The 19744-nt window shown below is 43.4% G+C and overlaps 1 protein-coding gene across 2 annotated transcripts; it reads left to right on the forward strand.

The window, feature by feature from the left end:
* The first annotated feature begins 9248 nt into the window (after nt 1-9248).
* On the forward strand, nt 9249-19469 carry LOC110493335 (formin-binding protein 4). 2 transcript variants are annotated; one of them, XM_021567598.2, is made up of 17 exons: nt 9249-9435; nt 9982-10077; nt 11017-11138; nt 11607-11787; nt 11935-12085; nt 12234-12333; nt 12443-12769; nt 13472-13664; nt 13874-13983; nt 14116-14220; nt 14660-14793; nt 15797-15960; nt 16283-16554; nt 16853-16979; nt 17217-17416; nt 17629-17786; nt 18270-19469. In XM_021567598.2, exons 1-17 carry the CDS (start codon nt 9327-9329, stop codon nt 18361-18363), a joined length of 2643 nt encoding a protein of 880 aa, XP_021423273.1. In that variant the 5' UTR covers nt 9249-9326; the 3' UTR covers nt 18364-19469. The 2 variants fall into 2 exon arrangements, with proteins under 2 accessions (XP_021423273.1, XP_021423282.1); XM_021567607.2 differs by having other exon boundaries at nt 10000-10077.
* Nucleotides 19470-19744: the final 275 nt, after the last annotated feature.

Below are 19744 nucleotides of genomic sequence, written 5' to 3' on the forward strand. Positions count from 1 at the left end.
GTCCAGCTAGACCAGTCAGGACCAGTCTCTGCCACTAAATTCTTCCACGTCCATTTATTATACCCCCCTTCTGTCATGTACCACACTGATCTAGACCAACTGATTGCATGAGTACCATAACCGCCACCTGGGCTTCCAATAACACCCCAGGTAAGTATAACAGTGGTAGTAGCGTTAGGCGGGATACACAGAGTAGCTGACCTAATCAATTCTGCAGTACACTCAAAGTCATTATTCTGAACTTGACGTTTAGACAGAACATGCGTATCCGAGAATATTGAAGCATTGGTGATGTTTAGCTGGGTAGTCTGTTCCTGGTCAGTGATTATACGCTGGGCTGCCCATATCATTACTCCCAATGTCAAAACAACATTGACTATAATTAGGACAAACAATGGGCCAGAACAACCCAGTCTTTCCCATGGTCTCCTAGCCCTTCTAGCCCATGGTGCTACTCTAGTGTCCCTATCATCTGAGGATGGGAGTCTCCTCCACATGATCAGACGGGAGGGATGTCAGAATTTGAATTCGAATTGGATGTGAGTAAATCACTTCTTACTTCAGCCAGAGTTCTGGCAGGGGTTGGGGCTGGTGTACAATGTGTCAGGTGGTGCCAAGGTGCGCCTAATTTACCTTTGACCTGGACTGAGTGTGAAGTAACCTCCTTCACTTCGTACGGTCCAGTCCACCTGGGATCAGCCCACTTTCTCTTGTGGACCTTGATCCTTACCCAGTCCCCAACTTTTACCCTTGGTTGTTCCGGGACGTCAGTCAGCTCCCTCTCTGCGACACGGTGTATCTGTTTGGAGAGAGCTGCAGACAATTCCGTCAATTTCTTCACATAGTCAGACATCCCTATTTGGTGCACATCAAGAGGGGGCATATGACCTCCCTCTCTTGGTGGCCCTGGCATTACTCTACCTGTCATTATTTCATGGGGTGAAAGATGTGTCCCTGCACCTGGTGAGGACCTCATGGCCATCAGTGCCAGGGGCAGGGCTTCCACCCAGGTCAATTTGGTCCCTGCACACACTTTAGCTATCTTAGCTTTCAGATTTTGATTACAGCGTTCCACAAGGCCCTGCGATTGCGGCCTATACACAGAGCCAAACTTGTGTGTAATGCCAAACCTCTCCTCCACCTGTCTTAGGTGCTGATTTGACGTGTTTTTTTTTAGAAATATTTTGTACACTCTTTGGATATACTTAGCCCGTCACTGGCTCGTGCCAGTGATGTATTCTTAGGAGACACTATTACTCGTACTCTGTCTTAACTCAGAGCCTCTCCGTCATATATCCAGAATTTTAAACAATAATGTTTTAATGATTAAACACGAGCCACCAATTCAGGAAATGATTATCAACATAAACTATGTTTAAACAATTTGGATAATAGATTTTTTTTTTTTTTTTGAATTTAGGAAATACTTTGCTCACAATAATTTTAAATAATGGTAATAATATCAGGGACTTGTGAAACGCCGTTTACATTTAGTCTATAGTCAACACACAAATATTATTACATGGACATAGTTTTAAACACAATTGTTCAATTAGAACATCTTATTCTATGACATCACACATTAGTACATTTATCACATTCATTCTGGCCACAACACAAAGCGGACTTTTCAGTCCAACATATCTTAATCATACATTAATCTATTGTAGACACCTCACCGGACACTACCAGCTATTGGATTTTAACCTCACCGGACACTACCGGCTATTGGTTCTATCTAAAACACTAATTGGATTTATCTTTTGCAGATGAATGATCGAATCATACTCAGATGTTAATGATAAAACTGATCACGCCCTTTTTCAGACGCCCGAACGAATATCACTTATACATAGAATATAATCCTGGTCACATCAATACTCAATAATAGACCACCTTACCAGACACAGCTGGACCGGTCACTAGCCGGACTATCGGTGAAAATCTATCCTAGACTATATTATTTATTCCTTACTGGTGTCTGCCACCAGACCGTTCACAGCCGGACTATCAGAATATTCTATTAATATTAGGTCTACTACTAAATATCCCTTACCGGTGTCTGCCACCGGACCGTTCTCATGCCGGACTATCGGAATATTCTAACTACTACTCATCCCTTACCGGTGTCTGCCACCGGACCGTTCTCATGCCGGACTATCGGGATATTCTAATTACCACATATGTTTACTTCACTGTCAATTTCAAGTCCATTATTTATATAAAATTTACACAAAAATTCTTACCCACACTCGGTACTACTGATCGTAATTTGGTATGACTATTCGACAATATGCAAAGTTTGATAAAACAGGTTTTGCTTACCTTATTTTGTGGTCGACCAGAGATCAGTTTCCCGAGTTGAGCAGAATTGTTGTCCACCCCCGAATGGTTTTCACCTGTCCTCCGGGAACCGTCCTTTCACCAACTCGCCCCCTCACACCCACATCAACCACTCTGGACTGGGTCGTTAGTAAACCATCCTTCTGCTACCAAGTTTCTGTTAATAATGGGATATGTAGGAGGGCGAGCCGGTCAAGGATCGATTCAGACAAGGTGGTCTATTGTATGACAAGTGACAGTTTAATTATGAGTAAAGATATCTGGTACAACGTATACGGGCCATTTCATTCGGTTCTTAAGGAACCAGCAGAAAAAGAAGCGCAGATAACAGAGTGCACATGTCTCATATACAGAACAGAAAGTAGGTTGATTCTAGAAGATCGGGTCTTCGGGTTGGTTCAGGCTGAGGTGTAGTCTTCTTGGATTGGCCCTGTTGGGCCGTCCGTCATCCCTCTGAGTCTTGTTCTTTGTCACACAATGTTCAGCTAAAAAGGAGATTAGGTGTGTGCGCTGTCCTCAGTCACACAATGTTCGGCTAGAAAGGAGATTAGGTGTGTGCGCTGGTTTCTGCAAGTCAAGGCTGTCTCTTCCTCCCAATGTGTGGGTGTATGTCTTATCTGTGTGTCCTCGGCAGTTAGTGTGTGTAATGTGTGTGTGCTGTGTGTGTGGGTGTGGGAGCTATCCTGTATGGGACCTAACATGTTTTACTGTGAAAATACGTTGTCTCAGTTATAGCAATGTAATAGCAGTAGGTTGGTCACCTGCATAAGAAATAGCACTTCCTTACAATACCCTTACAAAGAAAATTGCTGTTTTTAAACTGCCGTATCTGCAGTCAATTTTGGACACAGTAATTGCAGAATAACTGCAGTTTTACTGCACTGTGACTGCAGTTACGCTTCGAACACACCGACAGGGCCTTACATTTTGGTACACCAGAATTATATTAATTTCCAAATAAACGCTGCCTTCGCCTTGCAGCATTGGTTGCAGAGGCAGTTTCAGTGCGTTCGGTGTGGTGCATACATTGGATTTATCGAACACATGCGTCAAACTGTACGTGTAGACGGCTTGACATAAATGTTAGCAGAAGTTGAATGTTGAACTTTTATTGCATACATATCAAGATGACGCTGCATATTATTTTGCGCAAAAATGCTGTCAGTGTGTTCGAAGTGTTAGACTGCAAAATTACTATACAGTTTGAGGCATACCTTCGTTAAATCCAACATATGCAGAACGCACTGCAACTCTGTCTGCCTCTGCAACACAGCAAGGCAAATGCAGCGTTCCATTAGAAATTAATGTACTTCTTGTGTACCAAAATTCACACAATCAGTGTGATCAAGGCAATGGGCTACACATCATCATGGTTCAGAAGAGGGTGGTAAATATCGAAACGTGAAGGGAGGGGGAGCAGCAGCATTAGAAAAACTATGTACAGAACGTGAGCCAGATCCTAATGCCAAATTTTAGAGCTTTGAGATAACACTAATTAAAAGTGCTATACAAATTAAATGTATTATTATTATTATTTTAGCTTCAAAAAAGAGGAATGGAACTCACACTTGAATGCGCTCATGACTCCATTCAGTGCGCACCAAAATTACAATCTGTTTTGTTTTTGAAAGCCAAACACTGTAAAATCATATTTTATAACTTAGCCATGTTGGCAATTGAATAAGCTGTCAAATGATGCCCACCTGTCCTTGCGATTTATAATTGAACTTTTTTGGAATGCGTAAACACAAAAGTAATTGTGTGGTGGTGGGGATTCAGGGCTGTGTTCCAAACAAAAAATTACAAACTGCTTGCTTCAGTTCCTCAATGGCAAAGCTAGGAGAGATAAAAAATAAAAAGCAGCTTTCCTTGAGTCATATTAGTGCATTGGAATTACTTACAGGCTGACTACACCACTCACATTGTAAAATAAATGTAGAAATCGATGTTATTCAATTATTGCACCCACACTGCTCGCACGTCTCCATTGCCAAGGGCTAAAATAGAAGTCTGTTCTATTTCTGATGCAGATCGCACTGCACATCCTGCCTCCCATCTCCTCATTGGTTTATAGAAGCAGGTACCCACATGCCATCTCCTCATTGGTTATACCCACGTGGGTGACTGAAAGACGAATGAGGTCAGTGGCGGTAATACACCTAATTTATGAAAGTTGCCAATCTCAATATAAAGCCAAGAGAAGAAAAAGCCTGGAAGGAAGAGAGATGACTAGAAACAATTCGGTTGACCGGTGTCACGACTTCCACCGAAGTCGGCTCCTCTCCTTGTTCGGGCGGAGTTGGGCTGTCGAAGTCACCGGCTTTCTAGCCTTCGCCGCTCCATTTTTCATGTATCCATTTGTTTTGTTTTGTTCCCTGCACGCCTGGTTTTCATTCCCCAATCAATTCATATGTATTTATTCCTCTGTTCCCCATCATGTCTTTGTGTAGGATTGTTTGTGTTACATGTATTTTTTTATTGTGGATATTGTTGCGCGCATTACTTTTTGTCTATGTTCCGTGTTTTGGGCACATTTTATGTTATTTTGTGCTGTCATTTTGACCGGAATAAAAAATGCGCCTGTTCACTACACTCTGCTCTCCTGCACCTGACTTCGCCCCCAATAATTGGCGGAGTAGAGGACTTTGTGCATTTCAGGTAAAATAACAACTCAAAGTTTATATCCTAGGACAAATTAGCTAGCAACAGCAAGCTAGCTAAATAGGACAAATTAGCTAGCAAGCTAAATTGCCATACATGTTTAATGCTTTTCGACCTGTCCCCAAATTAATATAATTGGTTCAGAGTTTGTTTTGATGTTTTAACCTGCGTGTCGTGATTGCGTTTGGTGTGGGGGGACAAAATACATTTATGCACAATGGCGCACGCATGCAGCCGGATTGGTTCCCGTGTTAGGCACTTTGCACAGTATGTGGCCACTTGGAGACACCAGTTAGACCTCTCACTCAAACCCTTGTAATAGTTTTTTTTTTAAAATCTTGCACCTACACTAAAAATTGTCTGAATGTTATTATTATGTTACTGAATGTATCCAGTGTATTTTCAAATGTAGTTATTTACAAATGCTGTGAAAAGTACAGTAAATGTAAAATGCACATAAAATCAACTGTGTAATGTTTGAATTCAGTCTTGTGTCAGGTGAACTGTTGTGTCCTCACCTTTGGTCTGATAATTTCCCCATCTCGAAAGTGTTCCCTTTCAATTGCTACTATGGTTATAGGGTGAATTCAGAAAGATTGGGACATCATCAAATAAACAAATAAACCCAGCAAGCACAAGTACCCAGCAAGTTCTGAGAACAATATGTTTTTTAGAGCTCGGCGAGAGTGTTGTTGTCTTATGGTTGTTGTGCATACAACCTTCTCAGGTTCTGGGAATGGTACTGGATACCCAGCTAGCACATAACATCCTGAGATTCATATGTTTCTGTGAATTTAAGTACTTCAGCATAATGTTTCCTACATTACTGTTTCCTACGTTTCCTACATTTGCTTAGAGTTCAAAACAGTTAAACTAAGCTAGCAGTGCTATTAAAAGTGTTTTTGAAAAATGTTCTCAGAATATTATTTAATTACCTTCAAATAACCTTTTGCAATCGCAACAAATAATCTGCTCAGACCCCATCCGAGGATCATCCAAAGTCATGCTATAAATTATCGGACAACCCAAAGATTCCTAGATGCCCTTCCAGACTCCCTCCACCTACCCAAGGACGTCAGAGTACAAAAATCAGTTAACCACCTAACTGAGGAACTCAATTGAACCTTGCGCAATACCCTAGATGCAGTCACACTCCTAAAAGCAAAAAACATTTGTCATAAGAAATTAGCTCCCTGGTATACAGAAAATACCCGAGCTCTGAAGCAAGCTTCCAGAAAATTTGAACGGAAATGGCTCTACACAAAACTGGAAGTCTTCCGACTAGCTTGGAAAGACCGTACCGTGCAGTATCGAAGAGCCCTCACTGCTTCTCGATCATCCTATTTTTCTAACTTAAATTGAGGAAAATAAGAACAATCCAAAGTGTCTTCTTGATACTGTCGCAAAACTAACTAAAAAGCAACATTCCTCAAGGAACCACTATTGTTTTCACTATATATTTTACCTCTTGGTGATGTCATTCAGAAACATAATGTTAACTTTCACTGCTATGCAGATGACACATAGCTCTACATTTTAATGACACATGGTGAAGCCCCAAAATTGCACACCCTGGAAGCCTGTGTTTCAGAAATAAGGAAGTGGATGGTGGCAAATGTTCTACTTCTAAACTTGGACAAAACAGAGATTCTTGTTCTAGGTCCCAAGAAACAAAGAGATCTTCTGTTGAATCTGACAATTAATCTTGACGGTTGTTCATTGGTCTCAAATATAACTATGAAGGACCTCGGCTTTACTCTGGACCCTGATCTCTCTTTTGACGAACATATCAAGAATGTTTTAAGGACAGCTTTTTTCCATCTACGTAACATTGCAAAAATCAGAAACTTTCTGTCCTAAAATTATGCAGAAAAATTAATCTGTGCTTTTGTCACTTCTAGGTTAGACTACTGCAATGCGCTACTTTCCGGCTACTCGGATAAAGCACTAAATAAACTTCAGTTAGTGCTAAATATGGCTGCTAGAATCCTGACTAGAACCAAAAAAAAATTATCATATTACTCCAGTGCTAGCCTCTTTACACTGGCTTCCTGTTAAGGCAAGGGCTTATTTCAAGGTTTTAATGCTAACCTACAAAGCTTTACATGTGCTTGCTCCTACCTATCTTCTGATTTGGTCCTGCCGTACATACCTACACGTACGCTATCACAAGACGCAGGCCTCCTTACTGTCCCTAGAATTTCTAAGCAAACAGCTGGAGGCAAGGCTTTCTCCTATAGAGCTCCATTTTTATGGAATGGTCTGCCTACCCATGTGAGAGACGCAAACTCGGTCTCAACATTTTAAGTCTTTACTGTAGACTCATCTCTTCAGTGTGTCATATGATTGAGTGTAGTCTGGCCCAGGAGTGTGAAGGTGAACGGTAAGGCTCTGGAGCAACGAACCGCCCTTGCTGTCTCTGCCTGGCCGATTACCCTCTCTCCACTGGGATTCTGTGCCTCTAACCCTATTACAGGGGCTGAGTCACTGGCTTACTGGTGCTCTTCCATGCCGTCCCTAGGAGGGGTGCATCACTTGAGTGGGTTGAGTCACTGACGTGATCTTCCTGTCCGGGTTGGCGCCCCCCCTTGGGTTGTGCCGTGGCGGAGATCTTCATGATCTATACTCGGCCTTGTCTCAGGATGGTAAGTTGGTGGTTGAAGATATCCCTCTAGTGGTGTGGGGGCTGTGCTTTGGCAAAGTGGATGGTGTTATATCCTGCCTGTTTGGCCCTGTCTGGGGGTATCGTTGGAAGGGAACACAGTGTCTCCTGACCCCTCCTGTCTCAGCCTCCAGTATTTATGCTGCAGTAGTTTATGTGTCGGGGGGCTAGGGTCAGTCTGTTATATCTGGACTATTTCTCCTGTCTTATCCGGTGTCCTGTGTGAATTTAAGTATTCTCCCTCTAATTCTCTCTCTTTCTTTCTCTCTCTCTTTCTTTCTTTCTTTCTTTCTTACTCTCTTTCTTTCTCTCTCTCGGAGGACCTGAGCCCTAGGACCATGCCTCAGGACGACCTGTCCGGATGACTCCTTGCTGTCCCCAGTCCACCTGGCCGTGCTGCTGCTCCAGTTTCAACTGTTCTGCCTGCGGCAATGGAACCTGACCTGTTCACCAGACGTGCTACCTGTCCCAGACTTGCTGTTTTCAAGTCTCTAGAGACAACAGGAGCGGTAGAGATACTCTGAATGATCAGCTATGAAAACCCAACTGACATTTACTCCTGAGATTGCACCCTCGACAACCACTGTGATTATTATTACTTGACCATGCTGGTCATCTATGAACATTTGAACTTCTTGACCATGTTCTGTTATAATCTCCACCCGGTACAGCCAGAAGAGGACTGGCCACCCCTCATAGCCTGGTTCCTCTATAGTTTTCTTCCTAGGTTCTGGCCTTTCGAGGGAGTATTTCCTAGCCACCGTGCTACTACACCTGCATTGCTTGCTATTTGGGGTTTTAGGCTGGGCTTCTGTACAGCACTTTGTGACATCAGCTGATGTAAGAAGGGCTTTATAAATACATTTGATTTTATGTTTTACAGATCAATAAATGTATAGCTTTGTACCAAGAACCAATGGGAAACCAAAAACGTACCTTCCCACAACTTCCAAGGAACCAAATGTGCTATTTGCGTAGTAACTGTAATAGATTAGGCCTACATTTAGAGAGGAATCTACCCAACACTGCCTGAGAGTGAGTAGTAGGCTAAAACAAGAAAAACAAATGTAGCCTAAACAAATCATGCTGTAGATGATGATTTTTTTTTATCTTGACAGGCTTTCCAAATAAAGAGAACTGAAATGTTGCAAAAAGTGAGTAGTAGGCTAAAACAAGAAAAACAAATGTAGCCTAAACAAACATTTGTGTATTTCTTACATTTCTATTGCATGTGTATATGGAACATCATGTTGAACGAGGGATCATCATAAGGAAGTCCTGTAGGAATTGTCTCTAGTATACAGTAGTATATTTGATCAATTGAATGTATGAATATTTGATTGCATTAAAGGGGTAGATTCACCATGAAGTACATTCATGGTGAATCTACCCCTTTAATGCAATCAAATATTCATACATTCCCTCGTTCAACATGATGTTCCATATACACATGCAATAGAAATGTAAGAAATACACAAATTAGCTTATAAAACAGCATTGCAACTGTGATATTATGCAAGATACAAAAACATATATACGATTTTTTTTAAATAAATCCTCCCCTCCCACCGGATGTGGCTAGTTTCTTCTTTTTTTCAACTGTACAAGCAGCAACACCTTGGCTCCATGGGATAGTGCATTGGCGCTACACAGACCAGCGATGGGAAAGAAAACTCGCACAGGAACAGGAGGACGCAGAACAATACTGCAACTTTCCCCACCTCGAAGCGGGACAGGCGGTGGAAGAGAAGACGTTTTAGGTTCCGAAGGTAAAAACACCATCATATTTTATGTTTTAGTTTATGGTTGGTGGATGATTCGTTCAAAATCGGGCCCATTTTTCTACTGATCAACACTGAAGAGAAACTAGCTAGCCTAACGTTAACTAATTGGCCTCGCCGGTGACGTAGCCTAGCTAGTTGTTCAAAATGTAGCTGGCTACGTTAGTTACCGATATTCCGGAAATATATGCATTGCTTGACTTGGTTACTATATTTAAATAACTGGTTGCTCTTTTCGAAACAAAGTATGCCAATGCTATTTATTTATGTTGGTGTTTTTCGGTTTCTAAATAGTGTTAGCTAGTTAGCCTAGCCAGCTAGCATGTTAGCATATTGGTGAAATAATGATTTGTAGTGGCGCGCGGCCTGTGTATTTCGCGAACAAACGCCGCGACACCAGCGAACTAGCTAGGCATATCAATGGTAACGTTAGCTTACTGTTGATTACGAGTTAATAGACTCACTCTACTGAGGCCTCTGGTCAATCGAGACCACATATATAACTACATAATTCAGCTACTTTGACAATTGCAGTGATGCCTTTTTCTGCAGACGAAGGTAACGGTGATGGAAACAGTTTTCTGAGAGAAGTAACAACCGAAATGAGGATCCCAGCAGTTAAGGCCACAGGTAAGATATAACTTGTGTGTAACTTTGTTAATGCACCCGTTTGTTTGCAAGCTTGTGTGAACTCGTGAACGACTGGGTTCAAACCTGGGTCTCCCGCCATAAGACTGTCATCCTGCCATAAGACTGTCATCCTGCCATAAGACTGTCATCCTGCCATAAGACTGTCATCCTGCCATAAGACTGTCATCCTGCCATAAGACTGTCATCCTGCCATAAGACTGTCATCCTGCCATAAGACTGTCATCCTGCCATAAGACTGTCATCCTGCCATAAGACTGTCATCCTGCCATAAGACTGTCATCCTGCTGAGCTCTAGCCAAGTAGCGATCTCAACTCCACTAGACCATTGCCATGGAGTTGAGCGCAAGTGTTTTTGGAGTGAACCTCTGACTCGAGTCGCTGTGCAGTCAATTTCGAAAATGTATATTCCTACACCCTTACCATGTACCTATGTTTGTCATCTGTTGTGTGGTTATTCTTTGTTAGCTAAAATCCTTTCTTTTTACAAAACGTGAATAAAATATAACTACCAACTGTTTCATTGTCGCTCTTGCTCTAATGGCAACTGAGCGTGAATGCATGTTCCGATTGAATATCAGAGGAAACAGTCAGTGGCTTTATTTTATTAAAAGTTCTGGATTTCAGTAAACAAAGACATGCAACAGAGGACAAACATATGTACACGATAAGGTTGTAAGAATGAACATTTTTGAACTATTGACTGCACTATGAGTCAGAGGTTCACTCATCTCATCTGCACTCAACTTTGCGGATATGGTATCGTGGAGTTGAGGTGTACTTGGCTAGCTGAGCTCAAGCCTATGTATTATCTGGGGGGGCAACACAAGATGTCTTCAGGTCTCAGGTTACTAATCACACACAAGCATGTTTGCCTACAAACAGTACATTACCTCACCAGTTTGTTGTGTTTCTTCCCAGAGGGTCTGTCCCTCCTGGGGGCCTATGAGGACAGTGATGAAGAAGAGGATACAGACTCTCAGCCTTCCACCATCAGGACCCAACACAACCAGTCTGCAGACATACTCGCCAACTTCATGGCCGTCAGTATAAAAATGCTGTTTTTCTGTTAGTTTCATAGTCTTTTCTCAGTCGGCTGTGTTCCTACCTCAGTCAGTCAGTGATGTGATGAACTGTTTCCATTAAGCTGTGTCACTGACGTTGGTAGTGTAAATCCTTCTCTGCACACCACAGCCTTGAAATAGCTTCTCACAGAAGAAAATACACCTTAGGCCTTGACATCCTTTTAACTTTCAACCCATTGTTTTATGTCATAAATTTCATAACCGTATTGGTACTTGGGAAATTCAAATTTATAACAAAAGAAATGAAAATACATCTTTCTTTTTCTACAATAAATATGGTGATATCAGGGCTCTCTTCCTAGTTGTCTTAGAATGCTATATACCTGTGATTGTCTCGTGTAGGCCTGTATTTCTCTGCTTTGTTCATGGCTTTAGACAGGTGGTGTCCTTCGACAACCTAATTTAATCACCCCCCCCCGGCCATAGGAAATTGATGCCATCACCACACAGCCGGGCTCAGAGGAACCCACAGGGGATCTGTCGGCCCCAGCCCCCACCCCACCACGTCCAGAACCCAAAGCCCAGCAACATGCCTCTGAGACTGGGACAGAGCCGGAGAGCACTGAGGCGGACTTCCAGTATGATACCCATACTTCACTAGCTGGAGGTGACCGTTTTTTTTTGTATTTCATAAATAGCATAAACTTACCTGAGAAGTAGCAGTTAGTCTAGCCATTGTTTGGGATTGTGACATGTTAAGTGTATGTTTTTGAAGACTGGAGTTCCTTCCTTATTTGTGTTTCCTGTCCACCAGTTGGAGGATTGGAGATGGGTGACTGGCAGGAGGTGTGGGATGACAACACAGGTTGTTACTACTACTGGAACACTCAAACCAATGAGGTGGCTTGGCAGCTGCCTTACTACCTGGCCCACCAGGTGCAAGGCCTGCAACAGTACGCAGACAGGTGAAGTGTAAAAATGGATGGTACTACATAATAATATACAAATGTTAGTCATACACAAGTGGTTTTGTATTTTACAGCATGACTCTGAAATGTGTATTTTCTACTTGGAGTTGAAGATTTCACCTGTTTTCTATTTCATCCCCTGTAGCTCAACAGTCAATGGCAACGGAACTACACAGACTGCAGGTTACCATGTTGAACAACACTCCACTGGCGTCAGTGCTCCGACGCCTAAGACAATAAAGAAGGTGAGTTATTTGAGTTTTTGTGCGCTCAATGATTTAGTTTTAATCCAAACATAGTACTCAACTATCCATTCGTGTGTGTGTCTATAACTCTGTGTATATCCTCTGACAGGAGGTGATGGAGAGCGTGGTTGCCCTGACCAGTGAAGAAGAGGAGCGTCATGGTGTTGCCGCCTCCCTCCTCGGTCCCCTCATCCCCGCAGAGGTGAAAGAAGCGGAGGAGAAGTGGAGGAAAAGGCTTGTAGGAGGGCTAGAGGAGAAAGAGAACAGTCTGGAGGATAGCTTGCCAGGGTCCCCCGCTCCCCCCCTGAATGAGCCAGATACCCCCACGCACCCCCTGAGAGACCAGCGCAGCAGGAACCAGTCTGTGGAAAACTCTGAGGAAGAGGAGACGGAAGAGGACACCATGGAGCTCGAGCTGGCTCTGGAGAGGAAAAAGGTCAGCTTAAGTCTTTATTCATCCTTTATTAAACCAGGGATGTTGACATTGACATCTCTTTCAAGTGAGTTTATACACTGAGTGTACAAAACATTATGCTCTTTCCATGACATTGACTGACTAGATGAATCCAAGTTAAAGCTATGATGCCACCTGTTAAATCTACTTAATTTAATGTAGGTGGAGGGGACAGGTTAAATTATTTTAAGGCTTGAGACATGGATTGTGTGCGTGTTCCATTTAGAGGGTGAATGGGCAAGACACAAGTTTTAAGTGCCTTTGAACGGGGTATGTAGTAGGTGCCAGATGCAACGGTTTGAGTCAAGAACTGCAACGCTGCTGGGTTTTTCACTCTGTGTATCAAGTATGGTGTACCTCCCAAAGGACATCCAGCCAACTTGACACAAATGTGGGAAGCATTGGAATCAACATGTCTAGTGTCTCTGTGGAACGCTTTCGACACCTTGTAGAGTCCATGCCCTGACGAACTGAGGCTGTTCTGAGGGCAAAGGGGGGTTCAACTCAATATAATGAATTTGTCCTAAATGTTTTGTGCACTATGTATGTTGTGATTATTTTGAAAAGGTCAGACCAGAATGTTGACACAATTAAATACTTGCAGAATTAAGTGTACCTTCGGGAGTTATCGTTTACAATGACTTGAACATGAACATTTGTCCTCTTTGTTATTCTGCCCCCTAGGCTGAGTTACGGGCGTTGGAGGAGGGTGATGGTAGTGCGGGGGGCTCCAGCCCCTGTTCTGACGCAAGTCAGGAGGCCCCCGAGCCCTGTAGCCTGCTCCTGAAGAAGGCCAAGTGGAAGACGGCCTTCCTTAGAGCAGCCAGCCCCGATTCAAACAGCAGGGGCTCAGATACACGGGAAGACCCCGACACAAGTGAGTGTCTGGAGAACAGTTAGGGTGCGATCTGGTCCGGATACACAAATTCTTGGCAGTTTATATCATTCAATTTTTCTGATGTGGTTCATCCTAAAATGTAAACACTTCTCAAGGTCTTCTGATCTGATATGCTGCATAGACCAATTGTCATACAAATGTAATGTGTAGGCGTCTACTTAATACCAGTCCTCTTGTGTGTCTTACAGCACATTCCAAAGTCCCAGAGAAGGCCGGGGAAGAGCAGGAGAAGGAGACCGGGGACAGAACGTTAACCAACGTGCCACCAAAAGAGGAGGTGGAAACTCCGGAGCTCAGGGTATGGAACCTTTTTAACTACTCCCACACCGATTTAACTCTCAGTAGTAGAGCCTGAGCAGGAAAAATCCAGAGTGATAAAATAACTGGTGGATAACATTTTTTAAAAAATTGTTGTATTTTGAATGATCAGTTTCAGATCGGAGAACTTGCCAACACCTTAACCAGCAAGATGGAGTTCTTAGGGATCAACAAGAAAACCATCTCTAACTTCCAGCTGCTTCTGTTACAAACTGAGGTGAGATGACCATGACCTGTTTATTATAGCTTACCTCCAGTCACAGTGAAAGCCTATATCTTTAGGTCCAGATTAGATTATTTTGGCCTAGAAACCACACTAGTTAGCTAGCTGCATGAGTCTCAATGGTGAGAACTTTCGCAGACCTTTCAGATTGTGTTTACTAGTCACATTTGCAGGTGTGATTGCAGGGTACAACCTTTGAGCACCAACATGCAGGACTACGTCAAATAAAATTATACAAATGGTAATAAAAAAACAAGAATATGCTGTAATAGAAAAAGCTCCTATTTACATAACAATCTGTACTGAATGACGGCCATTGATCATTCTGATGGGCGATGTTTATTTTTTTTAAATTAATGTTATAACATTATAGAAAAGAAATGTACATGCCTAACCGTCATTGTTCCCCCCCCCATGCTTCTCTCCCTCTCAGACGCGGATCGCTGACTGGCGGGAAGGGGCTCTGAACGGGATCTATCTCCGCCGTAGGCTGCAGGAAGCCGCCGAGCACATAAAACATTACGAACTTAACGCCGCCCCTAAAGGCTGGTCCTGCCACTGGGACAGGTACGCGCTCCTTACCTTTAACATCTCTTAAACACCCCCCACCTCCCCAAACCCAGTGTGACCACGACCCCCTCAGAGCTGGGGTTGCCATCTATTTAACCTGATATGAGGGAGATCTTAACCAGTCCCAGTGGATAAAATGAAACCGAGACAGACCCTCAAGGTTTCTGTGATGCAATGCTGGCACTGTCAGTGGTGATATGGGAGCAGCCATACAGGCCAGCTTGATCCCCTAACACTATACCACCAGATGCGGATACGGGATCCCTGTCCTGTCCACCCATAGCCCAGACTCTGGCTCTTGTCTTTGGGGGGCCCTCTGTAGACTGTTTGGGGGTCCAGTCAGTGGAACGGGGGTACATAGCTAGGAAGGTGGTTGTGTGCACTTTACAGGACTACAGCCCCCAGAATGCATTGCTGGGCGAAATGAGTGACAGATTGAAGCCCCGGAAACGAGGAGTGTCAAAAACATCAGTTAAAGCGAAGACGGAGCGTTGACGAGGACCCAGCAGGTCAGACCAACTCTATTTCATATGTTTCCTGTTTTTACTTTTTATTCCTTGATTGACTGAATGTATAGATAGTTCTGATGTAAAAACAAAAAAAAAAAAAAAAATTGTTGAATTGATGACTGTCTCTTTTGCATCTATGTCTGTTTGGAGGGGCTGTATGTTGTCATAACAACCATTATATGGACCATTATTCTGAACGTCTGAACACTGCTTTGACGATCAACTTTGCAGGACCCGAGCTGATAGGTTTTGGTTTGTTAATTTGGTTTTAAGAAAGTTAGTGGGTTCACCATCAATGTCCCCCATCATGATCCAATCTGGCTCTTCTCCTGGATGGCTAACCTGGCTGTCCAGCCCAACATTCCCCCTCTCCTCCCCCCCAACGGGGCATTGTCCCCCCCCCCCCCCCCCTCCTCGGGGTATACTGCGATTCAGCTAGTTATAAGGCCAGCTGTTGAGACTCTGCCTTGTATCTCTGTTCTCCCTCCTAGAGAGCACAGGAGGTATTTCTATACCAATGACCGCACCAATGCCTCCCAGTGGGACTTCCCAGCTGAGGAAGAGGAGGAGGAGGAGGAAGGACCAGAAACCACGTTGTCCATACAGGGGGAACCCAAACCCCCACCCGTACCCGCTGGTGGGCTCGCAGTTGCAGGTCTGTTCTCAAGACCCCTCAACATTATTTTAAAATCCCCTTATTTTCTCCTAAGTGACAGCCTCTATCTTTAGGTCCAGATTTATCGCTTGGCCTTGAAATCACGCTAGTTGTGTAGTTGCATGACTCGAACTTTCGCAGACCTGTACTGAAGGAGGGATGCATAGAGCATTCGGCTTAGTAACTAACAAGCATGTCTTGCGCTATGGAACCTGCCACGGTCATATGTTACTAAAAAGTTAGTATTTGGTGAACCTTACTCACTTCTCCCCTCTGACAAAGAAAATGGGTACATTTTTATACATTTTCTATCATATTGCAGGAGCTTCAGTCTTCTCACCCGTCGTCCCCCCTCAGCCTAGCCTTCCCTCCTGTTGGTCTATGCCTCAGCCCCCACTTCCCCCTGACCAGCCCCCTCCCCCGTCCGACATCCCCCTGCCCCCCCCTCCACCCCCGGAGTCGCCTCCCCCGCCCCCTCCTCCTCCCCTGGAGGATGATGGTGAGATAGAGGAGGTAGAGATGGAGGATGATGACTGTGAGCCTCCAGCACCAGGAACAGAGCCTCCCCTCCCCCTGGGTGTCGGCGGCATGAAGGTATGGGACCGTTCTACACATCCAGACCTCAAGTCTCATCTCAGTAGGCTTGTGAATAGACTAACCAAGCACACTTTCTAGGTGACAGCCTAGTTCAGCAGTTGTCAAGTGCCAGTCAGTGGGCCTGCTGGTTTTTATGTTAACATGACTCTCTCAATGATAACTTTCACAGACCTGTACTGAATTACTGTTATTGCAAACCATTTTTTTGTTGTTGATGGGAGATGTGCATAGCGAGCATTTTGTTGGACATTAGCATACGCTTTTACTGTAAGCTTATCTTTTTGTCTTCACTCAGGTTGTGGAGTCTACAGCTTCCCTGGGTAAGGGTCAGAAACGCAAAGCTTCAGGAGCAGGTCAGCTGACCAAGGCAGTAACAATCGGCAGCAGTGCCATCCTCTATACACAGATCACCTCCACGGCAGGTAAAAAGCTATGATATCATCGAGTCGGTGTGCCTGCTGTTTTTTTCATGAAAACATGGTTCTTTAAAGTAGTAGGACTCTCAATGATGACAACTTTCACAGACCTGTACTGAATTACTGTGATTTAATGATTTTTCTGATTGGAGATGTATGGCCCTAGTGTATCTCTGTATAGGTGTTTGGCTGTTTAATTGCAAACCATAAAGTTTTTTTGTGTGTTCCTTTCTGTGTCCTCAGCCCCTGTGATGTCAGGAGCTGCCTACTGGGGAGTGTCTGCGGTAGCTGCACCTCCACTGCCTTCTGAACCTGCGGCCCCACCTCTCCCACCTCCCCCTACTCGCCCCCCGCTACCCCCCACTCAGCCCCCCTTTACCCTGGACCCCACAGGGCTTAAAACACTGCCCACGGACAAGACCAAGAAACTGAAGAAGGATAAGGTTGGGCGTCTTTGACTTATACAATGGCATCTGTTCTATGCATTGATAAGGAAAAAGGATGGTACAAGATTGGCACCGTCTAATTCGATGTAATAGCTTTCAATTTAAATAGTTTTCTCCTAGTTGTATCGAACCACAGTGACGCTCTTAAATGACAATCCCCCGTTGTCTCCTTTATTCCCCTTCCCCACATCCCTGGTTGCTGTGTCCAGTCGAAGAAGAGCAAGACGAAGATGCCGTCCCTGGTGAAGAAGTGGCAGAGCATCCAGAAGGAACTGGACGAGGAGGAGAAGTCTAGTTCCAGTGACGAGGACAGGGACCAGCTCAACAAGAGGGGCATCGAGGAGTGGAAACAACAGCAGCTACTCACGTAAGTGGTTCCCCTGAACTACTGTGATTGCAAGCAATTTTTCTGACGAGGACAACTATCTATCTATCTTACTAATAAAGCCCTTTTTACATCAGCCGGTGTCAGTGTTATACATAAACCCAGCTTAAAACCCCAAACAGCAAGCAATGCAGATGTAGAAGCACGGTGGCTAGGGAAAACTCTCAAGGAAGAAACCGAGAGGAACCAGGCTCTGAGGAGTGGCCGGTCCTCTTCTGGCTGTGCCGGGTGGAGATTACAGTACATGGCCAAGATGTTCAAACGTTCATTGATGACCAGCAGGGTATAATAATAAACACAGTGGTTGTAGAGGGTGCAACAGGTCAGCACCTCAGGAGTAAATGTCAGTTGGCTTTTCATAGCCAGTGCGGTAGAGAATGTCAAACATACTTTTTGTATATTTTAACAACTTCTGTTTTTTTGTGAAAATAATCTTTCTTACTACCTCTATCTTTTGGGTTGCAGGGGAAAAGCTGGAAAGAACGCAAACTTTGAGGCTTTACCTGATGACTGGCGAGAGAGACTGTTGAAGAAGAGGAAGATGATGAAGAGCACGTAACACGCACACTCCTCTCCCTGCCTCCACATATAGGCGTGTGTGTGCACACGCCATCCTCCCCTAAACCCTTACTGAGAAGAATCTGGACTGTGCACTTTTTACGCTTTCACTGTCATTTTGAAACGGTTTGAAAAGCCCCTCATATCTTGGATGAATACATTGGATGGGTTGGAATGTTCTTTTTTTTCTTTTTTATTCGCTGTAATACCCACTATTGTTTTTACATGTTACCTTGGAGACTCCCCCTACCAAGCCTCCCTCTCTGCTTGACCTGTTTTAAAGCATAAATGCTGTTTTCTGTGAAATGTTTGGGAATGCTGGAGTTTCTAAACCTTTGTTTATAGTGGAGATCAACTCTATATGTAGTTGTGTTTTGACCTCCGCCATGTCCTTGCCCATTTTCATAAACTATGATCAATGACACCTTCCTAATAACTCTGGTCCATATTCAGTTTTTAATGTTGCTGTATCGCCCTCTGCTGTTACTGGAAAGTATCCAGGCAGGGCAGAAGACTGCTGGATGCTACAACTATAGAGACTGACAGTACTTTTAGTTTATTCATGGTATACCCTCTACATATCCTGTCAGATTTTTCTTGTCGTCTGACTAAAGATATGATCTTTAAACCGTGTATACAAGTGCGTTTTCACATGGTCCAATAGTGGAAACCGCTTCATTGCAGACTTTCTCTGCACAAATTTGAAGTAAAGCCAGTAGGTGAAATGACCAAACAACCCATTTCCCAGCCTACTATTTTGGTCTTGTATTTGTCAACTCTGGACAAAGGGAAAATACATAATGACATGCCAATAATAAAAATATGTGCCAATTGATTTATCATATCATATTTGCATAAATATATTTTCAATTTGTGCTGAAAATCAAGTATAGTTTGGTGGCAAGGACAGTGTCCTGTTTTTTTGGGGAGCAGTTTTCAGTTGTGTACATTGCATATGTCTTAGTAAAAACGCCCTTGATGTTTATGATATGGTGGTGGGGAGGGAATGCAACAATATTGTATATTGTTTGGGGAAAACATATGGGGTCAATTTCACGCCTTTAAGTATTGAATTCAAAATAAAATAAATCGTAAACATCAAATTAAGTTGGAAATGTGAAGAATGAGAGAAGTGATGGATGTTGAGAGAATTGTTTGTAGATTTGTGAACACAAGGAGCAAAACTAATTTAAAAGCAGAACAAATTATTTGAAAATTAATTTAAAAATAGTCTTTCATTTGAACTTTTCAAACAACCAACCCTATTGAATCCATTTTGCTCTTGCCTGCAATTACTACCTTTGGTTAGTTGACTTGGATCTTTGCTTTCACTGCCAGTTTTTTTTCTATTTCGGATTTAGTTGGTTTTACTTTGTCCTACT

This window comes from Oncorhynchus mykiss, chromosome 2 (assembly GCF_013265735.2).
Source record: "Oncorhynchus mykiss isolate Arlee chromosome 2, USDA_OmykA_1.1, whole genome shotgun sequence".
In the NCBI taxonomy this organism is placed as follows: domain Eukaryota; kingdom Metazoa; phylum Chordata; class Actinopteri; order Salmoniformes; family Salmonidae; genus Oncorhynchus; species Oncorhynchus mykiss.

Excerpts from the sequence above, each read along its gene's own strand:
- LOC110493335 (XM_021567598.2), top strand. The coding sequence starts at position 9,327 with ATGGGAAAGAAAACTCGCACAGGAACAGGAGGACGCAGAACAATACTG. Across the intron at positions 9,436-9,981 it reads AGACGTTTTAGGTTCCGAAG|TGATGCCTTTTTCTGCAGAC; the intron begins GTAAAAACACCA and ends TGACAATTGCAG. Across the intron at positions 12,086-12,233 it reads CTGCAACAGTACGCAGACAG|CTCAACAGTCAATGGCAACG; the intron begins GTGAAGTGTAAA and ends CATCCCCTGTAG.